Source organism: Mastigoproctus giganteus, chromosome 8 (genome assembly GCF_048544385.1).
Source record: "Mastigoproctus giganteus isolate SK-2022 chromosome 8, ASM4854438v1, whole genome shotgun sequence".
NCBI classification, from domain to species: domain Eukaryota; kingdom Metazoa; phylum Arthropoda; class Arachnida; order Uropygi; family Thelyphonidae; genus Mastigoproctus; species Mastigoproctus giganteus.
The window spans coordinates 229,760,288-229,778,400 of record NC_143582.1 but is presented as its reverse complement, the minus strand read 5'-3'; the positions used below and the strand labels follow the sequence as shown (position 1 = coordinate 229,778,400).

Here is an 18,113-nt window from a genome sequence, read left to right as displayed (position 1 = left end):
TAACTTCTGTTCCAGGAAAATTAATGGAAGCACTGCAGGATCATCTAGACAAGCCTTCAGTTATAGCTCGGACACAGCATGGTTTTGTTAAGGGGAAGTCTTGCCTGACCAATTTGGATACTATGATGCAGTCACAAAAGAACTGGATGCAGGGAATAACTTTGATATTATATACTTGGATCTTAGAAAGGCTTTTGATACTGTTTCACATGGAAGACTGCTTGTTTGTTTGTTATTTGATTTTTAGGAGCATTAGCAACTAAGGCCATATTGCTCCGGGATATGCGGTGGTCATTTCGTGACCTTTCCGCATCCTCCGTATTTGGTGGTGACGGGCTCGAACCCCGGTCTAATCAAGAAGTGTGTGCTACGCACTGCTGCTCCTTCCCACCTGGCTACGGAGGCGCCGTGGATGGAAGACTGCTGCACAAATTGGAGCAGTGTGGCATTGGAGGCAAATTGCTGCTATGGATAAAGGGGTAGTTGAGGGGGAGAAGACAGAGAGTGGTAATCATTGGTCACTGCTCATCATGGACTAATGTTATTAGTGGAGTCCCTCGGGGTTCAGTGTTGGGCCCATTATTGTTTTCTGTATTTATAAATGATATTGATGATGGTATATCAAGCTTAATGTCCAAGTTTGCAGATGATACAAAGGTTGGCAAGGTTGTTTTTTTTTTTTTTTTTTTTGATTTGGTAGTTGTTTTCACATCGGCTTCTGTGGCCATATTGCACCTCCCAAGGTTTTTGCAGTACTTTGATCCAAGCCCGAGGCGGGAATCGAACCCCGCGACCTTTGGGTTGCCGGGCAGGTACTTTTTACCCACTCGGCTAGCCCGGTTGGCTTGGCAGGGTTGTTAAGGACACTACTGTCGCTGTGCTGCTGCAACAGGATCTGGAAAGGTTGAGCAGATGGGCTGAGAGGTGGCAAATGAAGTTTAACATTGACAAATGTAAAGTACTACATATGGGAAACAGCAACCCCAGAGCAACGTATCAATTCTGTGGTACTACACTGACAGTGGTAGAGAATTAAAGGGGCCTGGGGGTGGTTATACAGGCAGATATGAAGTTTTCTGAGCAGTGCAGATGGGCTGCAAGAGTAGCTCATGGTGTATTGTCAATGCTATATAGGAATTTTTCTAGCAGGGATAAGGAGGTGATTATTCCCTTGTATAAGGCAATGGTCAGGCCACACCTTGAGTACTGTATACAGGTCCGGAGGCCTCATTTCAAGAAGGATGTAGAGCTGCTGGAATGAGTACAGAGAAGGGCAACAAGATTAGTGAATGGAATAAAGGGGTGTTCTTACGAAGAAAGGCTTAAGTTTTGCAAATTACGAGCGAGGTGATCTGATAGAGGTGTATAAAGCCTTGAATGGTTTGAGCATGCTCAATGCTGATGGGATTCTTCCTGTTGCTCAGAATAATCACCTGGGAGGGCATAAATTCAAATTGAGGAAACACAGATGTAGGATAGACGTGTGGAAATTTGCCTTTAGCCAGCGGGTAGTTGGTTGGTGGAACAGACTTCCATCCCTTGTCGTGGAAGTTGATAGCCTAAATAAGTTTAAGGCTCAGCTGACAGGTATTTCGAACGAACAAGAGGGGTGAAGTGGAAGTGGTTTTCTTTTTTTTTTTTTGGCTGATGCTGCATAAGCTTGCTTTCTTGCATCAAATGCCTCTACTAATGCTAATGCTATGCTGCTGCAACTGGATCTGGAAAGGGTGAGCAGATGGGCTGAGAGGTGGCAAATGAAGTTTAACATTGACAAATGTAAAGTACTACATATGGGAAACAGCAACCCCAGAGCAACGTATCAACTCTGTGGTTTGTTTGTTAGTTATTTGGTTTTTAGGAGCATTAGCAACTAAGGCCATATTGCTCCGGGAATATGCGGTGGTCATTCCCTGACCTTTCCGCATACTCTGTATTTGGTGGTGACGGGCTCGAACTCCGGTCTAATCAAGAAGCATGTGCTATGCACTACTGCTCCTTCACACCTGGCTAGGGAGACGCCCTCTCTGTGGTACTACACTACATAGAATGAAAAGGACCTGGGGGTAATTGTGCAGGCAGATATGAAGTTCTCTGAGCAGTGCAGATGGGCTGCAAGAGTAGTTCATGGTGTCTTGTCAGTGATATACAGGAATTTTTCTAGCAGGAATAAGGAGGTGATTATTCCCTTGTATAAGGCAATGGTCAGGCCACACTTTGAGTACTGTATACAGCTCTGGAGGCCTCATTTCAAGAAGGATGTAGAGCTGCTGGAATGAGTACAGAGAAGGGCAACAGTAGTGAATGGAATAAAGGGTTGCTTTTACGAAGAAAAGCTTAAGTTTTGCAAATTACAGTGTCTGGAGACTAGGCATCAGCAATGTGATCTGATAGAGCTGTATAAAGCCTTGAATGATTTGAGCATTCTCAATGCTAATGGGATTCCTCCTCTTGCTCAGAATAATCACCTGAGAGGGCATAAATTCAGATTGAGGAAAGACAGATGTAGGATAGATGTGCAGAAATTTGCCTTTAGCCAGCGGGTAGTTGGTTGGTTGAACAGACTTCCATCCCTTGTTGTGGAAGTTTGATAGCCTAAATAAATTTAAGGCTCAGCTGGACAGTATTTTGAACGAATGGAGGGGTGAAATGGAAGTGGTTTTTTTTTTTTTTTTTTTTTGGCTGATGCTGCATAAGCTTGCTTTCTTGCATCATATGCCTCTACTAATGCTAACACAATGGCCCACACACATCTCTCACTGTGGCACAGTTTTTGGCATCCAACAACATGACAGTCGTCCCCACTAGACTTTGCTAGACTTAGCCCCCTGGAACTTCTTCCTCTTCCCAGGAATGAAAATCAAGCTGAAGGGTCAAAGATTTGCAGCATAGAGGATATCCAAACTGAATTGCAGGCAGTGCTAAACACTATGACGATGGAGGACTTTCAGGATGCATTCAAATCATGGGAGGAGCACTGAGAATCGGTGTTTACTTTCACAAGGGGACTACTTCGAAGATGACGGTGGTGAAGAAGACCCAGGGTGAGTCTTAATTTATTTTATAAATACATTTTGGGAACTTTTGGGTAGCATCTCATATAATTTGACCATAATATTACATTATGCTCTTAGTATACATATTGTTACCGCAATGGCACTAGCCCATAATTCCATAAAATAGAGTTAATAATTGTTGCCATACTGTATATATCAGTTCCTATACTGATATTATGTTCTGTATATGTCCCCTAATTTCTTTTTTTTATTACTTTTATAGATTATTGAAGCTCTTAGAAGAAATAATGTCAGAAAAAGAAAATAAGGTACTTTAGAAGTTTATACTGATCATCACTTTGCTTTATATAGGATATATATATATAGTGACTTCTTAATTTACTTGAGAGTTACATTCCATAATGTCTCACTTAATTTAAATTCATGCATAATGTAAATAATCACCAACAAATGTGATAATAGTCTTATGAGAATAACTCTCGCATCTATGCATGTATGATCTGTCATAACCTTTAAGGGCATGAATGATTTAATAGTGCTTTTCGGTTTTGATGTGCACAGTTTGACTCTCCATATTAGCACCAAACAGAAGTGTTAGCTGATCTTTCCCCACCTTAAAGCCAGGTACAGTCTTTTCAGCAGTGGAAATGTAAGTGTGATCAAGCATTTTTTTTCCAATATAAACCTGTTTCATGTAATGTACTCCCCCTCCTCTATGTTTGCCTTCAGTTTTGCATGGATCACTTCCGCAGTGTTTTTATTGACTGATGCAGCTTCTCAGTATGTTTTCACAGTTATGAAAACCATATTGTTAACGAAAATTTGCAAACCGTCTTGAACGTGCTGAAAAGGGCTTAACCTCCCCGTCCTCACATTCTTTTAAATCATCATAAAGACTACAAACTTTCTCTTGCACACACAAATGGTATGCTAATGTTAATGTGTTTTTTATTTTTTTCACTCACCATGTAGCAAGAATTTTTTCCATGTATTCCATCAAACTTGACCAAGCACACAACAAATTTTGTGCAGTTAAGGGCACACCATTATTTTATCAGCACTATCTCGAATAGTACGTAATGTACTCTCACTCAGACTTAAATCATGTTTAATGCATGCTGTGCTCTCACCTCATTTGTAGCACTTAAGCACTTCCAGTTTCATTTCAAATGAAATCAATTTCCGTGAGCTCTTACAATCACTTCCACTAGAACTACGAGGATGCTTCTAGCCATAAGGGTAATAATAAAAACAAAATAAGTAAAATAAAAAAAAAATGATGCACTTCCAATAGACTGGCAATCGACAATCTTCAGCAAAATAAAATGAGAAAATGGCGAGTTATTGTGTGCCCGTCATTGTGCTTTCTAGTAAATATGATTGCCGCACATTATTTTAACCCCTTCATGGATTATCCCGAGATATCTCGTTTTTAGTTTTACAAGTTATTTGGAACTACGTGAAATATCTCGGGATAAAAGCAGACAATAATACCTCCAAATTTAGGACTGAAAGTATTTTCTCTGGCATTTATCTGGCTAATTTTGCACTAGCCAGATAAATCCCGAGATTTCTTGGGATTTTCTCATGCCTGGCAGCAGACGACTGGCTTTCATTTTACTTATATTGTACAGCAATGTCAGAACACTAGCGAGCGTTCTTACATGCCGCCAGTAAGTAAAATAAAATTTTCTGTCCTAAATGCTGAATACTGATGTGTTAGCCAATCAGAAAACAATATTGAAAAATATTTCGGCGCCCTCTTGAACTGACGCCCGTAAATGATGCTTACCTTGCTTATCCACTTGTGGCAGCCGTGTGTCAGAATGTATTTAATTCATGATTATTGCTTTTGGTGGGAAGTTACTGCATGTGTGTTCCACTTGATTTTTTCCATTTATTTATATGAGTAGTGAAGAAGAGATTAGTGATGATTCATATAGTGAATTGGAAACTTTTGGTGAATCATATTCTGATGAATCTGTTTCAGGCTTTGATTCAGATGAAGAAAATGATGTCAGTGTTTTAAATGCTAAAAATGTAAAAATGTAAAAAGCATAAACATAAATCAAAATGAGAATAAAATTTTGTTACTGAAATAAATGAAAATGAAAATAAAATTTTTGTAAACAAAATAAAAATTTTTTTTACAAGGATTAAAAGTGCGGTTTTGTGAAATTGGCTTGTCAACTTTGCAGTTTACACTAAGAAGGTGAGAAATTAAAAAGTGAAGCTTTCTTTAAACTTCTTTAAATTTTAAAGAAATTTAAACATTTAAAACTTTAAAGTTTACAGAAAATCTCTGTTGTCTGGAATTGACAACAGAAATTTCTAGAAACATATATATATTAGTAAAGGTAAAGAGATTTGAAAACAATAAAAAGCAAGTATCCTTAAAAGAGAGCAAGAGACTTGTGATACACAAAGTTGCAAGCAATAGTCTGCAGAAAAAACTGACATATAGATATAAAACAAAACAATAGGGGCACCTGGAAATAAATTTTAATCCCAAATCTAGAAATTTCTAAGAGTAAAAAACATGTAAAAGAATGGAAAAAATATGGGAAAAAAATGGAAAAAAAAATGGTTTGAGCATGATCAATGCTGATGGGATTCTTCCTCTTGCTCAGAATAATCACCTGAGAGGGCATAAATTCAAATTGAGAAAAGACAGTTGTAGGATAGACGTTAGGAAATTTGCCTTTAGCCAGCGGGTGGTTGGTTGGTGGAATAGACTTCCATCCCTTGTCGTGGAAGTTGATAGCCTAAATAAGTTTAAGGCTCAGCTGGACAGGTATTTCGAACGAACGGAGGGGTGAAGTGGAAGTTTTTTTTTTTTTTTTTTTCTTTTGGCTGATGCTGCATAAGCTTGCTTTCTTGCATCAAATGCCTCTACTAATGCTAATGCTAATAACTTAGTTTGTAGAGACACATGAGGAAAAGTTGGCAACATGGCTGTATACAGGATAAACCAAAAAAAAAAATGCACGCCAGTGAGATACAAATATTGCACTGGGTTGCCATGCCATCTTATTGGAAGTAAACATTCTAATTGATCTTAGTCTTCGTAACTCATTTTATAAAAATGTCTGCAATAAACGAATACATTGTCCTGCATGTTCACTGTTACCATTTGATCCTCTATAAAATGTAGAATTTTGCCTAATCATTCTATAATATTTTGAATGTGCGACACTTTTGCAGCCTTGAAAGAAAGAGAGAGAGAGAGAGAGAGAGTGTGTTTTTATAGGGATGGACAGGGAAGGCAATACAGATGTCAGAGTTGCTGGGGATTTTCAGGACTGCTGGGGGTCATTAAACAAGTAAATACATGGGCTTTGTTAGAGTTACCCTTAGTCACTCTTAGTTACCCTTAGTCAATAAATTTGATGAATTTTGAGGTGCTGGTGAAGACATCGAAAGCAGATATTGTTGGGATATCAGAGACCTGGTGTCACACAGCTAAGGAATGCAGAATTGGAATTTGGAGAGTACAATGTGTATAGAAAGGGAGGAGGGGTAATGCTATTAGTTAAGAAACACGAAAATCTAAGGAAGTGCATCCAGCTGACATGGGTGGCCATGCAATGTTGAGTCAGTTCAGTGTGACATAAGCACTGGGGAAGCAAAATGAGAGTAGGAGTGTGCTATAGCCCTAATGACTCTGATGAGTACTGAGAAATACAGTGAGCCAATAAATAAGATTGTCTTATAATGGGAGATTTTAACTTCCCAGATATTGACTGGAACTTGTGGGTTTGGTCACTTGCACACTAATAAAGCATTTGTAGATTTGTTGGATGATTGTTTTCTACAGCAGCATGTTCAAGTGGCAACTAGAGGGAGTAATACTCATGATCTAATTATCAGCAGTGATTCTTCATGTGTTAAGAATCTGCAGATAAAGGAACCACCAGGTTGCAGTGACCACAGTGTGCTAATGGGTGATTTACTTAAAGATGTAACTACCATCAGGGGTAAGGGTAAGGGTGTTTGAAAGTCTGTACAGTGCGATCACCTGATGATGTTACCAGTATCAAATTCTAAATGGGAAGCATTCAAGAAAGTAATCTTGGAAGGTGCTAAACGTTTTGTCTCAACTAAGAAATAATGTTCAAGGTTTAGGCCTAAATGGATGGCAGATGAACTAATGAGACTTATGGCTTAACTTGGTGCATTATAGCCACAGATGCTAATGTGCCATAAAACTCTTAAGCAAACAAACAAACACTAGCCACATGGCAGAGAAGAAAAATGCATGGGATGAATACAACTTATCAGGTGACACAGAAGACTGGTAGATATAAGCTAGTCTGTAATCAAGTCACAAAAGAGGTTGGGAAAGCGAAGGCAGATTATGAGAAATCTTTGGCAAAGGATGCAAAGAAAAACAGCAAAGACTTCCTTACTTATGTAAACTCTAGAAGGAAGGGGATGGATCAGATTGGTCCACTTGATATAGATGGTTCGATTGTTGATGAACCTGCTGAGGAAACTGACAAACTCAGTTAAGTATTTTGCATCTACATTCACACATGAGGAAATCTGTAGGGAAGTTGAGGCCAGAAGCTTAGCAGGGAGTTAAATGATTTTATAATAACTGAGAGCAAAGTGGAGGAGAAATTGTTGAATTGAACATAAAAAAGGCACTTCCGGTGGATGGGATCTATCCAGTTATATTAAAGGAGGCAGCAAAGGAAGTAAGCAAACACTTAACCATAATTATGAAAGCTTCCGTGGACTCAGGTGAGGTCCCCATGCACTAGAGATATTCAAATGTGTCCCCAATTCCCAAAGGGGGATCAAAGGGTGACACGAGTAATTACAGGCCTGTTAGTTTAACTTCTGTTCCAGAGAAAATAATGGAGTCACTGGTTAAAGAAGCACTGCGGGATCATCTAGACAAAACTGCAGTTATAGTTCAGATACGGCATGGATTTGTTAAGGGTAAGTCTTGTCTGACAAATTTGATTGTATACTATGATGTATACAAAAGAACTTGATGCAAAAAATAATTTTGATATCATATACTATACTTGGATCTTACGAAAGCTTTTGATACTGTTCCAAATTGGATCAGTATGGCATTAAGGTCAAGTTTTTTTTTTTTTTTTTATGTAAACCCCAAACACGAGAAGTATTAGAAGCTGTAGTACTTAGTACCATGCTTGAGTTGGAGGTTGAGAAGACGAAAGAAGATATTTGTTGACATTGGACTTCAACTTCTGTAGACTGTAATTTTCAGGAAATACGTATGAAGGAAGGTTGTTCCAGAAAACGGCAGTTGAATGAATAATCAAGGAAGAAGAAAACTTGGTTCTGTGAGTTTGAAGTTGGATACTAAATGGATGTTGGCTGGTGGCGGCACGTGTTCGGACTGTTTTGAAAGAGAGAGAGAGAGTGGGAATTATAGAAGCCAGTTCAGAAGAACAGTGCCCATGGAAATATCTGTAGAAGAGGCATACAACAGAAACAGTACACCCATGAGACAGCAAGTGGAGAGACTCTGTTAGAGATGAATTGTTAATTAACGTAACTGCCCTCTTCTGAACGGAATGAAGAAGCCTGAGAGAGGTTTTGGGGGCACCACCCCAGATGTGGGAACAATATTCCATGGTAGGGCGGATTTACGAATTGTACAGAGTGAAGAGCTGTTTGGAAGAAAAGTAATGCCGAGAGCGAAAGAGAAAACCGAGTTTTTTAGATGCAGATGCAGCAATATTTGTAATGTGCCTGTGCCAAGTGAGATTAGAAGTCAGGGTTATCCCCAAAAGAAAAATATCATTTTGCCTAGAAATTGGAGTATCACCATAGATAAGCATAGGAGCAGAAGAATCCTTTTTGCGAGATGCAGATCTCCAGGTGGCAATGACACCTGGAGATCTGCATTTAAGGAATTGGTAGCAGATTTTCGAGAAGTGAAGCTGATTGAGCAGGGCAAGGTTTCTCAAAATGGAAAATGGAATGCAATGTGCTATCATCGGCAAAACTATGGATAGGATTTCCAGTCAATGGAAGAAGGTAATTAATATACAAGAGGAAAAGAGTGGGGGAAAGAACTGAGCCTTGGGGGTCACCGGCATTAGTGGAGAAGTTAGAAGATAGAGAGCCATCTACCATCACCCTTAGTGAGTGATCAGAGAGAAAACTGGATAACCAATTACAAAAAAACAGTTGGCGAACCATAAGATGGAATCATGTTTAGAAGACCTTTATGCCAAACGCAATCGAAAGCGTTTTAGATGTCAAGAGCAGCTGCTTGTGTTCCACCGAACTTTTCCATTGAATTAGTCCATAAATGGGTAACATAAGCCAGAATATCACCAGTAGATCGACACTGACGGAATCCATACTGGCGATCATTGATCAGACGGAACGTTTCTAGGTCGTTTAAGAGTTGGCAGTTAATTGATTTCTCCATTACTTTAGAAAGAGTAGAAGTAATTGCAATGGGACGATAATTGGATGGGAAGGATTTGTCACCCTTTTTAGGAACTGGCTGGATATGAGCAAATTTCCAAGCAGAAGAAAAAATACCTTTGGAATAAGAAAGTGAAAAAAGGCGGCAAAGAACAGGAGTAAGTTCAGGAGCACAGGTTTTGAGAACAAGATGGAGAAATATCATTGGGACCTGGAGCTTTCTTAGCATCAAGATTCGTCAAAATCCTTCTGACATCCTTTTGACGGAAGACCATAGGAGACATTGAATGGGTCTTGTTGGGAATGGTGGGAGGTGTTTTACCAAGATCATTAATACAAGAGTTGGAAGAAAAATGGGATGCTAGCAGGTCAGCTTTATCCTTGGCTGAAGTGACAACAGAACCATCTGGTTTGGACAGAGGTGGGAGCAGAGATGGGCAAAAGTTGCGGCCAATAACTTTGCCAAGAGACCAGAATGCTCGGCTACCAGTAGGGCAAGAAGCAAGTTGCTGCGATGGATAAAATGATGGTTGAGTAGGAGAAGACAGAGAGTGGTAATCAGTGGACACTGCACTTCGTGGATTAATGTTATTAGTGGAGGCCCCAGGATTTGGTGTTGGGCCCAGTGTTATTTTCTGTATTTATCAATGATATTGATGAAGGTTTTCATGGTTAATGACCATGAAGGTTTTCGTGGTCATTAACAACCCTGCCGACAAAGGTCGGCAGGGTTGTTAATGACAGTAATGATAGTATGCTACTGCAACAGGATTTAGAAAAGCTGAGAAAATGGGCTGACAAATGGCAGCTGTGTGCTACTACACTCAACATAGTAAAAGGACCTGGGGTTAATTGTGCTGTCAGATATGAAGTTTTTTGAGCAGTGCAGACAAACTGCAAGAGTAGCTCATGGTGTCTTGTCAATGATATACAGAAATTTTGCTAGCACAGATAAGGATGTGATTGTCCCCTTGTATAAGGCAATGGTGAGGCCACACCTTGAATACTGCATACAGGTTTGGAGACCTCTGGAAGGATGTGGAGCTGCTGGAACGAATACAGAGAAGGGCAATGAGATTGTTGAGTGGAACAAAGAGTTGCTCTTACCAAGAAAGACTTAAGTACTGCAAATTGCAGTGTTTGGAGACTGGACACCTGCGTGGTGATCTAATTGAGGTGATAAGGTCTTGAATAGTTTGCGCAAACTCAATGCTGATAGGATTCTTCCTCTTGCTTTGATTACTCATCTGAGGGGACATAAATTCAAATTGAGGAAAGACAATTGTAGAATAGATGTGCAGAAATTTGCCTTAGCCAGCGGGTGGTTGATAGATGGAACAAACTTCAATCTGTCGTAGTGCAGGTTGAAAATTTACATAAGTTCAAGGCAGAACTAGACAAGCATTAGGAGTAAATGGATGGGTGAAATGGGAAGGGTTTTTTTTTTTTTTTTTTTCTGATGCTATATAAACTTGCTTTCTTGCATCATATGCCTCTACTAATGCTTTTGCAAGCAACTTTCTAGAATTTCTTTGAGACTAGTTAAAAAGCTGGGGATATCTGAAAGAAAATGTTTTTTGTGTTGCACTTTGAATATCACTGAATTAAAACGTGATTCTGCAACAAATCACAGCAAACAATAAAAACATTTTATGCCATGTCGGAAAAATCTTCGGCATAGATTAAAGTTACATTCACTGTGCAGTTAATGTCATTTACTCAGTTAGGTAAATGTTATTGTGCCTGGTGAGATTGGCAAGGGGGTATTCATCTTAGGAAAACTTGTGAGCTGCAGAGCTTGTTAACTAGACAATATTTTGAATGTAACTTTGAATATAATCATATCAAATCTTACAGGAAATTTTATTGAAGTGTCTAAAGTTTTGAGAGTCAAAATAAAAATTAATAAAGATGAAATTTTTGCTTTTATATGATTCCAGAACTAGGGCCATAAATTCAATTATGGGGAAGTTTATTGTTATTATTGTTGCTCTTATATTATTTCTCCCTGATTGGGGATTCCACTCTGTGACGGGTACTGCTACCAAGAACACAGGGTGGTTGTAATGTCTGGTGTTACTGTTGGTCGAGGAAATCTCTGACTATCCTACAGGTGTTCAGGATTGTGACTTTCGGGAGTTCCTTGTAGGTGTTCTCTGTGACATCTATTGCTGTTGGGCTGCTATGTAGGGTCTTTGGCACCATACCGGTGGTCGACATGGTGATTAGGATGGTCGTTATTTCTTGCATATGCCACATCTCCTTGACCTCATGTCTCAGGTTCGTGTACTTCCTAATTTTTTCCTCATGGATTTTCTGGACATTGCTAGTGTTTGGCACTGCTATGTCAATCGGGTAGGTAGCCTTTTCCATCTTGTCCGCAAGGGTTATGTCCAGTTTGTTGTGCGGGATGTTCTTATCCGTTATTATGGTGTGGTCCCAGTACAGCTTGTGGGTTGAGATCTCTAGTACTGCTTGGGGTTCGTACTTGTATTAGGGCACACTTCCTTTGGTCACCTGGTATTTCCTTGCTAGCTTCTGATGTATTATCCTGCTACCTGGTCATGTCTATGAGTGTACTCAGTTTGGGTGATCACCTTGCACCATGTGGTGATGTGTTGGATCACTTCTGAGGCCAGGTGGCATCGACGACATGTGTCATATGATATTCCGGGCTCTTTTGCGATGTATTTTTTATAGTTTCTGGTGTTAATTATCTGGTCTTGGATGGCCAGCATGAATCCTTCAGTCTCAGGGAATAACGTCCCGCTTGTGAGCCATGCATTGGAAGCAATGTTATCAATTTGATCTTGATGGAGGTCATTGTAGGTCTTCTTTACCCATCTTTCTAACTTCGTTTCTCGTGCCATCTGGGCGGGAGGGGGTTCCTTGCTTAGGTTGAGTGTGGTATACCACTTATCTATCTTCCTTATGGCCTGGTGGAGTGGTGCTGTGCTGTTCTTTCCTCCCTCTTTCCGAGCTATTGTTAGTTTCTCCACTGCTGACTTCAGGGTGGTGTTGGCGACTCTTGGTCATCGTTGCCCTTGTTTTTCACATGATATCTTCTAGCTCGGTGTTAGTCCAATCTATGACCCTGAAGGTGTATGTTAGTACTGGAGCTGCATAGGTGTTTACGGCTTTAACTGTGTTCCCTCCGTTCAATTTTGCTTTCAGCAGGCTGATGATATTTTTCAGTCTCATGATATTTTTCGGTCAGGCACTTCTTTATTTCCTTGTGCTCTAACTGCTGAGCCTGCATCATCCCTAGGTATTTGTAGGTCTCTCCTTCTGTCATAGCTTCAATTTCTTTATCAGTCAGCAGCTGGTAATTTCGGCCAACTAATTTTCCCTGGTGCAGTGTGTGGGTCTTGCATTTGTCTAGACCAAATTCCATCCTGACGTCCTTGCTGAATTCTTCGGTGATCCAGAGTAGTTGCTGGAGTTGCCCCTCGGTTGCCGCGTAGAGCTTGGTGTCATCCATGTATATCAGGTGGGTGAGGGCGTACAGGTTCTTGCTTTCTTCTTTGAGGTTATATCCATACTTGCTGCCGTTAAGCCTGGTGGATAGCGGGTTGAGTGCTAGACAGAACCACAGTGGGCTCAGAGCATCTCCCTGAAAGATTCCTCTACTAATAGGGATTGGCCTGGTTGTGATGTTCTTGACCTTAATGGTGGTTCTCCATTTTGCCATTGTTGCTCCTAGGAAGTTTGTCACTATCGGATTGACCTTGTAGATCTTCAGGTTTCTATTAGCCCTCTATGAGGTATGGAGTCGAAGGCCTTGCAGTAATCGATGTAGGCTGTGTATAGGTTGCGGTGCTTCTTGTAGGCTTGCTCCATAATTACATCATCTATGGTTAATTGCTCCTTGCATCCTTTCTGCTGTTCGCCCATTGTGTTCTGACTCTCTAAGTGGTCTGATATCTTCCTGGTTATGCAGCTTGTCAGGATCTTGTACATCATTGGGAGGCAGGTGATTGGCCTGTATTTTGCCGGGTTTCTTGTATCTTCGTCTTTAGGCTTCAGATATGTGACTCCTTCAGTGAGAAACTTCGGGATTGTCTCCAGGTGCCTTATCATTCGAGTGAACTGCTCTGCTAGGTGCTTGTGTGTGGGTGAGTGGGAGATAACATCCACAACCAGTAGTTGTGGATGTTATCAATTCCTGGGGTTCACCAGTTGTGGGTGTTCCTGATCGACTGTTTTACTTCTTCTTGAATCTCCCACTCTCTCATTTCTTCTTCTTATTATTATTATTAGCCATATGGTGCAAAGAAGTCTGAGGCTTATGCTGCATCAGCCAAAAAAAAAAATTCCCGCATTACCCTGAAAGAGAGAGAGTTAGAAGTAGAAGGGAATCACCAAGAAAGTAAAAAGGAGAATAATGATGATATCCAGCTTAGGACCCTGGGTTTGCCAAGCCCATACTCACCAGATGTGAGCCTCTGGGGTAAAATATACTGGATTGCAGAAAGTTTTCTTTTTACCAGTGAGTTGCTACCATGGGTGCTTGAGACTGACAGCTTAGGAGGGAGTTCAATAGTTATTTTATTTTTATTGTGTATTTATTTTAGTTTTTAATTAATTAATTATTATTTATTTATTTATTATTTATTTTTTTTTCTTTGCCTGGTGCAATAAAATCCTTGAGCTTCCTTGAACCATATGGCTAATACTCATTTATATTGTTAAATGTTTTTTTATTAAAGGCATCATTTATACTGTTAAAGCCTTTTTATTAAAGGCATCATTTGTACTGTTAAAGGCTTTTTTTCAAGTTGAAGAAATTTGCTCAAATGAAATTGCAAAATAAAAACCACTAGTTCCTAGTGCTGCATCATGTATGAGATTAATTTTTAAATATATTTTTATCTGGTTAATTAATTTACTTTATACTTTCGTCCACACATTTCTCTGTAGACATTGGTCTTTGCTGAAACAAAAAGGAAAGTTGAAGACCTTGCCCGACAAATGAGAAAAGATGGGTATGTTTTTTCAGCTTCTGTACTAAACAGATATTAAATAAATTGCATGTTTACTTTTAATTCTTTTTTTAAAATTCATTCAATGATAGTATTCCATCCATTCTCCAAAGTTTGCTTGTCACTATTTATTATTTTTTTTTTTTCCATTATGGTGTGCTTATTTGGAATGTAGAGATAGAATCATCAGAATGGTTAATCAAATAGAAGAGAAATTTTGTTAATTTATAACTAGCCTGTACAAAGATTTTCATAAAAAAAAAAAAAAAAAAAAAAGTCTGAAAAAGGCATTTTCCACAGTGTGGAAAATGGCATATTGACACTGATAAAATCCATATTGATGGTCATTGATCAGATGGAAGATTTCAAGATAGCTTCAGAGTTGGAAGTTGATGGATTTCACCCATCACTTTGGAAAGAATAGAGGTAAGTGCAATGGGGTAATAACTGGATGGGAGGAATTTTTCACACTTTTTAGTAACTGGCTGAATAAGAGCAAATTTCAGAATGAAAAAGGACAACACAACAGGAGCAAGCTCAAGGTATAGAAAACAGGTTCAGCTATCAGGACTTAGAGCTTTCTTGGTATCATAATTTTGAATTCTTCTAATGTCCTTTGATGGAGCATAGGAGACATTGAGCACATTGTGTTGTTGGGTGTGACAGGCGATTGTTTACCAAGTTCATCAATAAAAGAGTTAGAAGTAAAATAGAATGCTAGTAAGTTGGCATTGTTTTTAACTGAGGATTCATTAGAATAATTAGGTAGTCACAGATATGTTGATGGACAGAAGTTGTGGCCAATAGCTTTTGCAATCGAGACAGAATGCTTGACTACCAACAAGAAGAAAATTTTCCACTCTTCACATGTTCAAAATCAAGTTTGAATTAATGAATAACTACTTCATAATTCTTGCAAGCTTTAGGCAGAAAATTAACCTCAAAATTGGAGTACATGCCATGCAGTGCACTGTACAGGGAGCTAAGTTATTTTGTAATAACTGAGAACAAAGTGGAGCAGAAATTGTTGAAATTAAACATAAAAAAGGCAACTGGGGTGGATGGAACTTATCCAGTTATACTGAAGGAGGCAGCAAGGGAAGTAAGCAAACCCTTAGCCATAATTATGAGAGCATCCTTAGATTCAGGGGAGATCCCCATGGACTGGAGATATGTAAATGTATCCCCAATTCACAAAGGTGGTTCAAAGGTTGACAAATAATTATAGACCTGTTAGTTTAACTTCTGTTCTGGGGAAAATAATGGAGTCACTGGTTAAAGAGGTGATACAGGATCACCTAGACAAGACTGCAGTAATAGTTCAGACACAGCATGGGTTTGTTAAGCGGAAGTCTTATCTGACCAATTTGATTGGATACAATGATGTGGTCACAAAGGAACTGGATGCAAAAAATAATTTTGATATCATATACTTGGATTTCAGGAAAGCTTTTCATACTGATGCACATGGAAGACTGCTGTACAGATTGGAGCAGTATGGTATTAAGGACAAGTTGATACAATGGATAAAGGGATGGTTGAGTGGGAGACAGCAGAAAGTGGTAATAAATGGACACTGCTCTACATAGATTAATGTTATTAGTGAAGTCTCACAAGCTTCGGTGCTGGGCCCATTATTATTTTGTGTATTTATCAATGATATTGAAGAAGGTATATCAGGCTTATGTCCAAGTTTGTGGATGATACAAAGTTTGGCAGGGTTGTTAATGACACTAAAGACAGTATGCTACTGCAACAGGATCTAGAAAAGTTAGGCAGATGGTCTAAGAAGTGGCAACTGAAGTTTAACATTGACAAATGCAAAGTACTGCATATGGGTAGCAGTAACCCACGAGAAACATACCACTTGTTTGGTACTACACTCACGGAGGTGGAGAATGAAAAAGATCTGGGGGTAATTGTGCAGCCAGATATGGAGTTCTCTGAGCAGTGCAGACGGGCTGCCAGAGCAAATCATAGAGTTTTGTCAATGATCTATAGGAATTTTGCTAACAAAGACAAGGAGGCGATTATCCTCTTGTATATGGCAATAGTCGGGCTACACTGTGAGAATTGTGTTCAGTTCTGGAGGCCTCATTTTAGGAAGCTTGTAGAGTTGCTAGAACGAGTACAGAGAAGGGAAATAAGATTGGTTAGAAGAACAAAGGGGTGCGATTACAAAGAAAGGCTTAAGTTCTGGAGACTAAGCACCTGCGGGGTGATCTGATTAAGGTGTATAAGGCCTTGAATGGTTTGAGCAGGCTCGATGCTGATGGGATACTTCCGTTGGCTCAGACTAAGAACATGAGGGGGGGGATAGATTCACATCGAGGAATGACAGTTGTAGAATAGATGTGCGGAAGTTTGCCTTTAGTCAGCGGGTAGTTGATTGCTGGAACAGACTTCCATCTGTTGTGGAAGTTGATAGCTTAAATAAATTTAAGGCTGAACTAGACAAACATTTGGAGTGGCCAGATGGGCAAAATGGGAAGGCTGATGCTGTACTAAGCTTGAATTCTTGCATCATGTGCCTCAACTAATGCTAATGCTTAGCACGTTTATTGAAAAATCAAGATTTAGAGAAAGGACATGATTTTAGAATAGAAAGTGTAATGAAGGATTTCGTCTCTACAAGAATAAGTTTAGTGATATGATCTGAGCAAACATTGGAATCAGAAGATTTTAAATATTAATCCAACAAATGAAAAGAATAGAAATCACGGCATGTTCGCATTTTGCATTCCTATTGTGCCAAACAGCCAAGGGCTGAGAATGGCTGTGAGAGGGAGGGAGGGGGGGGAGGAGGGAGAGAGAGGGAGGGGGGGGAGAGAGAGAGAGAGAGAGAGAGAGAGAGAGCGAGAGAGAGAGAGAGATTTCATTGGAGCCATCACCTAGTTGTGATCTAAAATTTATGAACTAAAAAGTTTATAAAGAACCACTGACATTGACTATATAATTAGAGATGTTGTTAGGATTGTCTGGTATTCTGGTAAGTAAATGAACAAGCTGTATGAGGTAATAGTAATTGTCCAAGTCTCAGTATCTCAACCAGCTGGGTCCATGTAACCAGAAAACTGAGGCCGCCTGAAGTTGTGTTAAATTCACCCAGGACTAACATTTTACTGTTAGGAAAGTTACAGTGGAGTAGGTCGAGTTTCAAGGAAATGAATTCCAAGAGTTCTGTCTGATTAGTGGAGTTAGCATTAGTAGAGGCATATGATGCAAGAAAGCAAGCTTATTCAGCATCAGCAAAAAAAAAAAAAAAAAACCCCACTCCCATTTCACCCCTCCGTTCGTTCGAAATACCTGTCCAGTTGAGCTTTAAATTTGTTTAGGCTATCAACTTCAACAACAAGTGATGGAAGTCGGTTCCACCAACCAACCACCCGCTGGCCAAAGGCAAATTTCCGCACATCTATCCGACATCCGTCCTTCCTCAATTTGAATTTATGCCCTCTGAGGTGATTATTCTGAGCAAGATGAAGAATCCCATTGGCATTGAGCATGCTCAAACCATTCAAAGCCTTATACACCTCTATCAGATCACCTCGCCGGTGCCTAGTCTCCAGACTCAGTAATTTGCAAAACTTAAGCCTTTCTTCGTAAGAGCAACCCTTTGTTCCATTCACTAATCTTGTTGCCCTTCTCTGTACCCGTTCCAGCAGCTCTACATCCTTCTTAGCAGCTCTACATCCTT

At 39.6% G+C, this 18,113-nt stretch overlaps 1 protein-coding gene across 1 annotated transcript in view; it reads left to right on the top strand.

The window, feature by feature from the left end:
* LOC150082406 (putative ATP-dependent RNA helicase DDX5) overlaps positions 1–18,113 on the top strand; it is a 361,473-nt gene that overhangs the window by 189,938 nt on the left and 153,422 nt on the right. The window contains exons 9-10 of the mRNA XM_090379268.1: positions 3,277–3,322; positions 14,355–14,419. Of these exons, the coding sequence (XP_090235394.1) occupies positions 3,277–3,322; positions 14,355–14,419 (111 nt within the window). The remainder of the gene's footprint in view (positions 1–3,276; positions 3,323–14,354; positions 14,420–18,113) is intronic.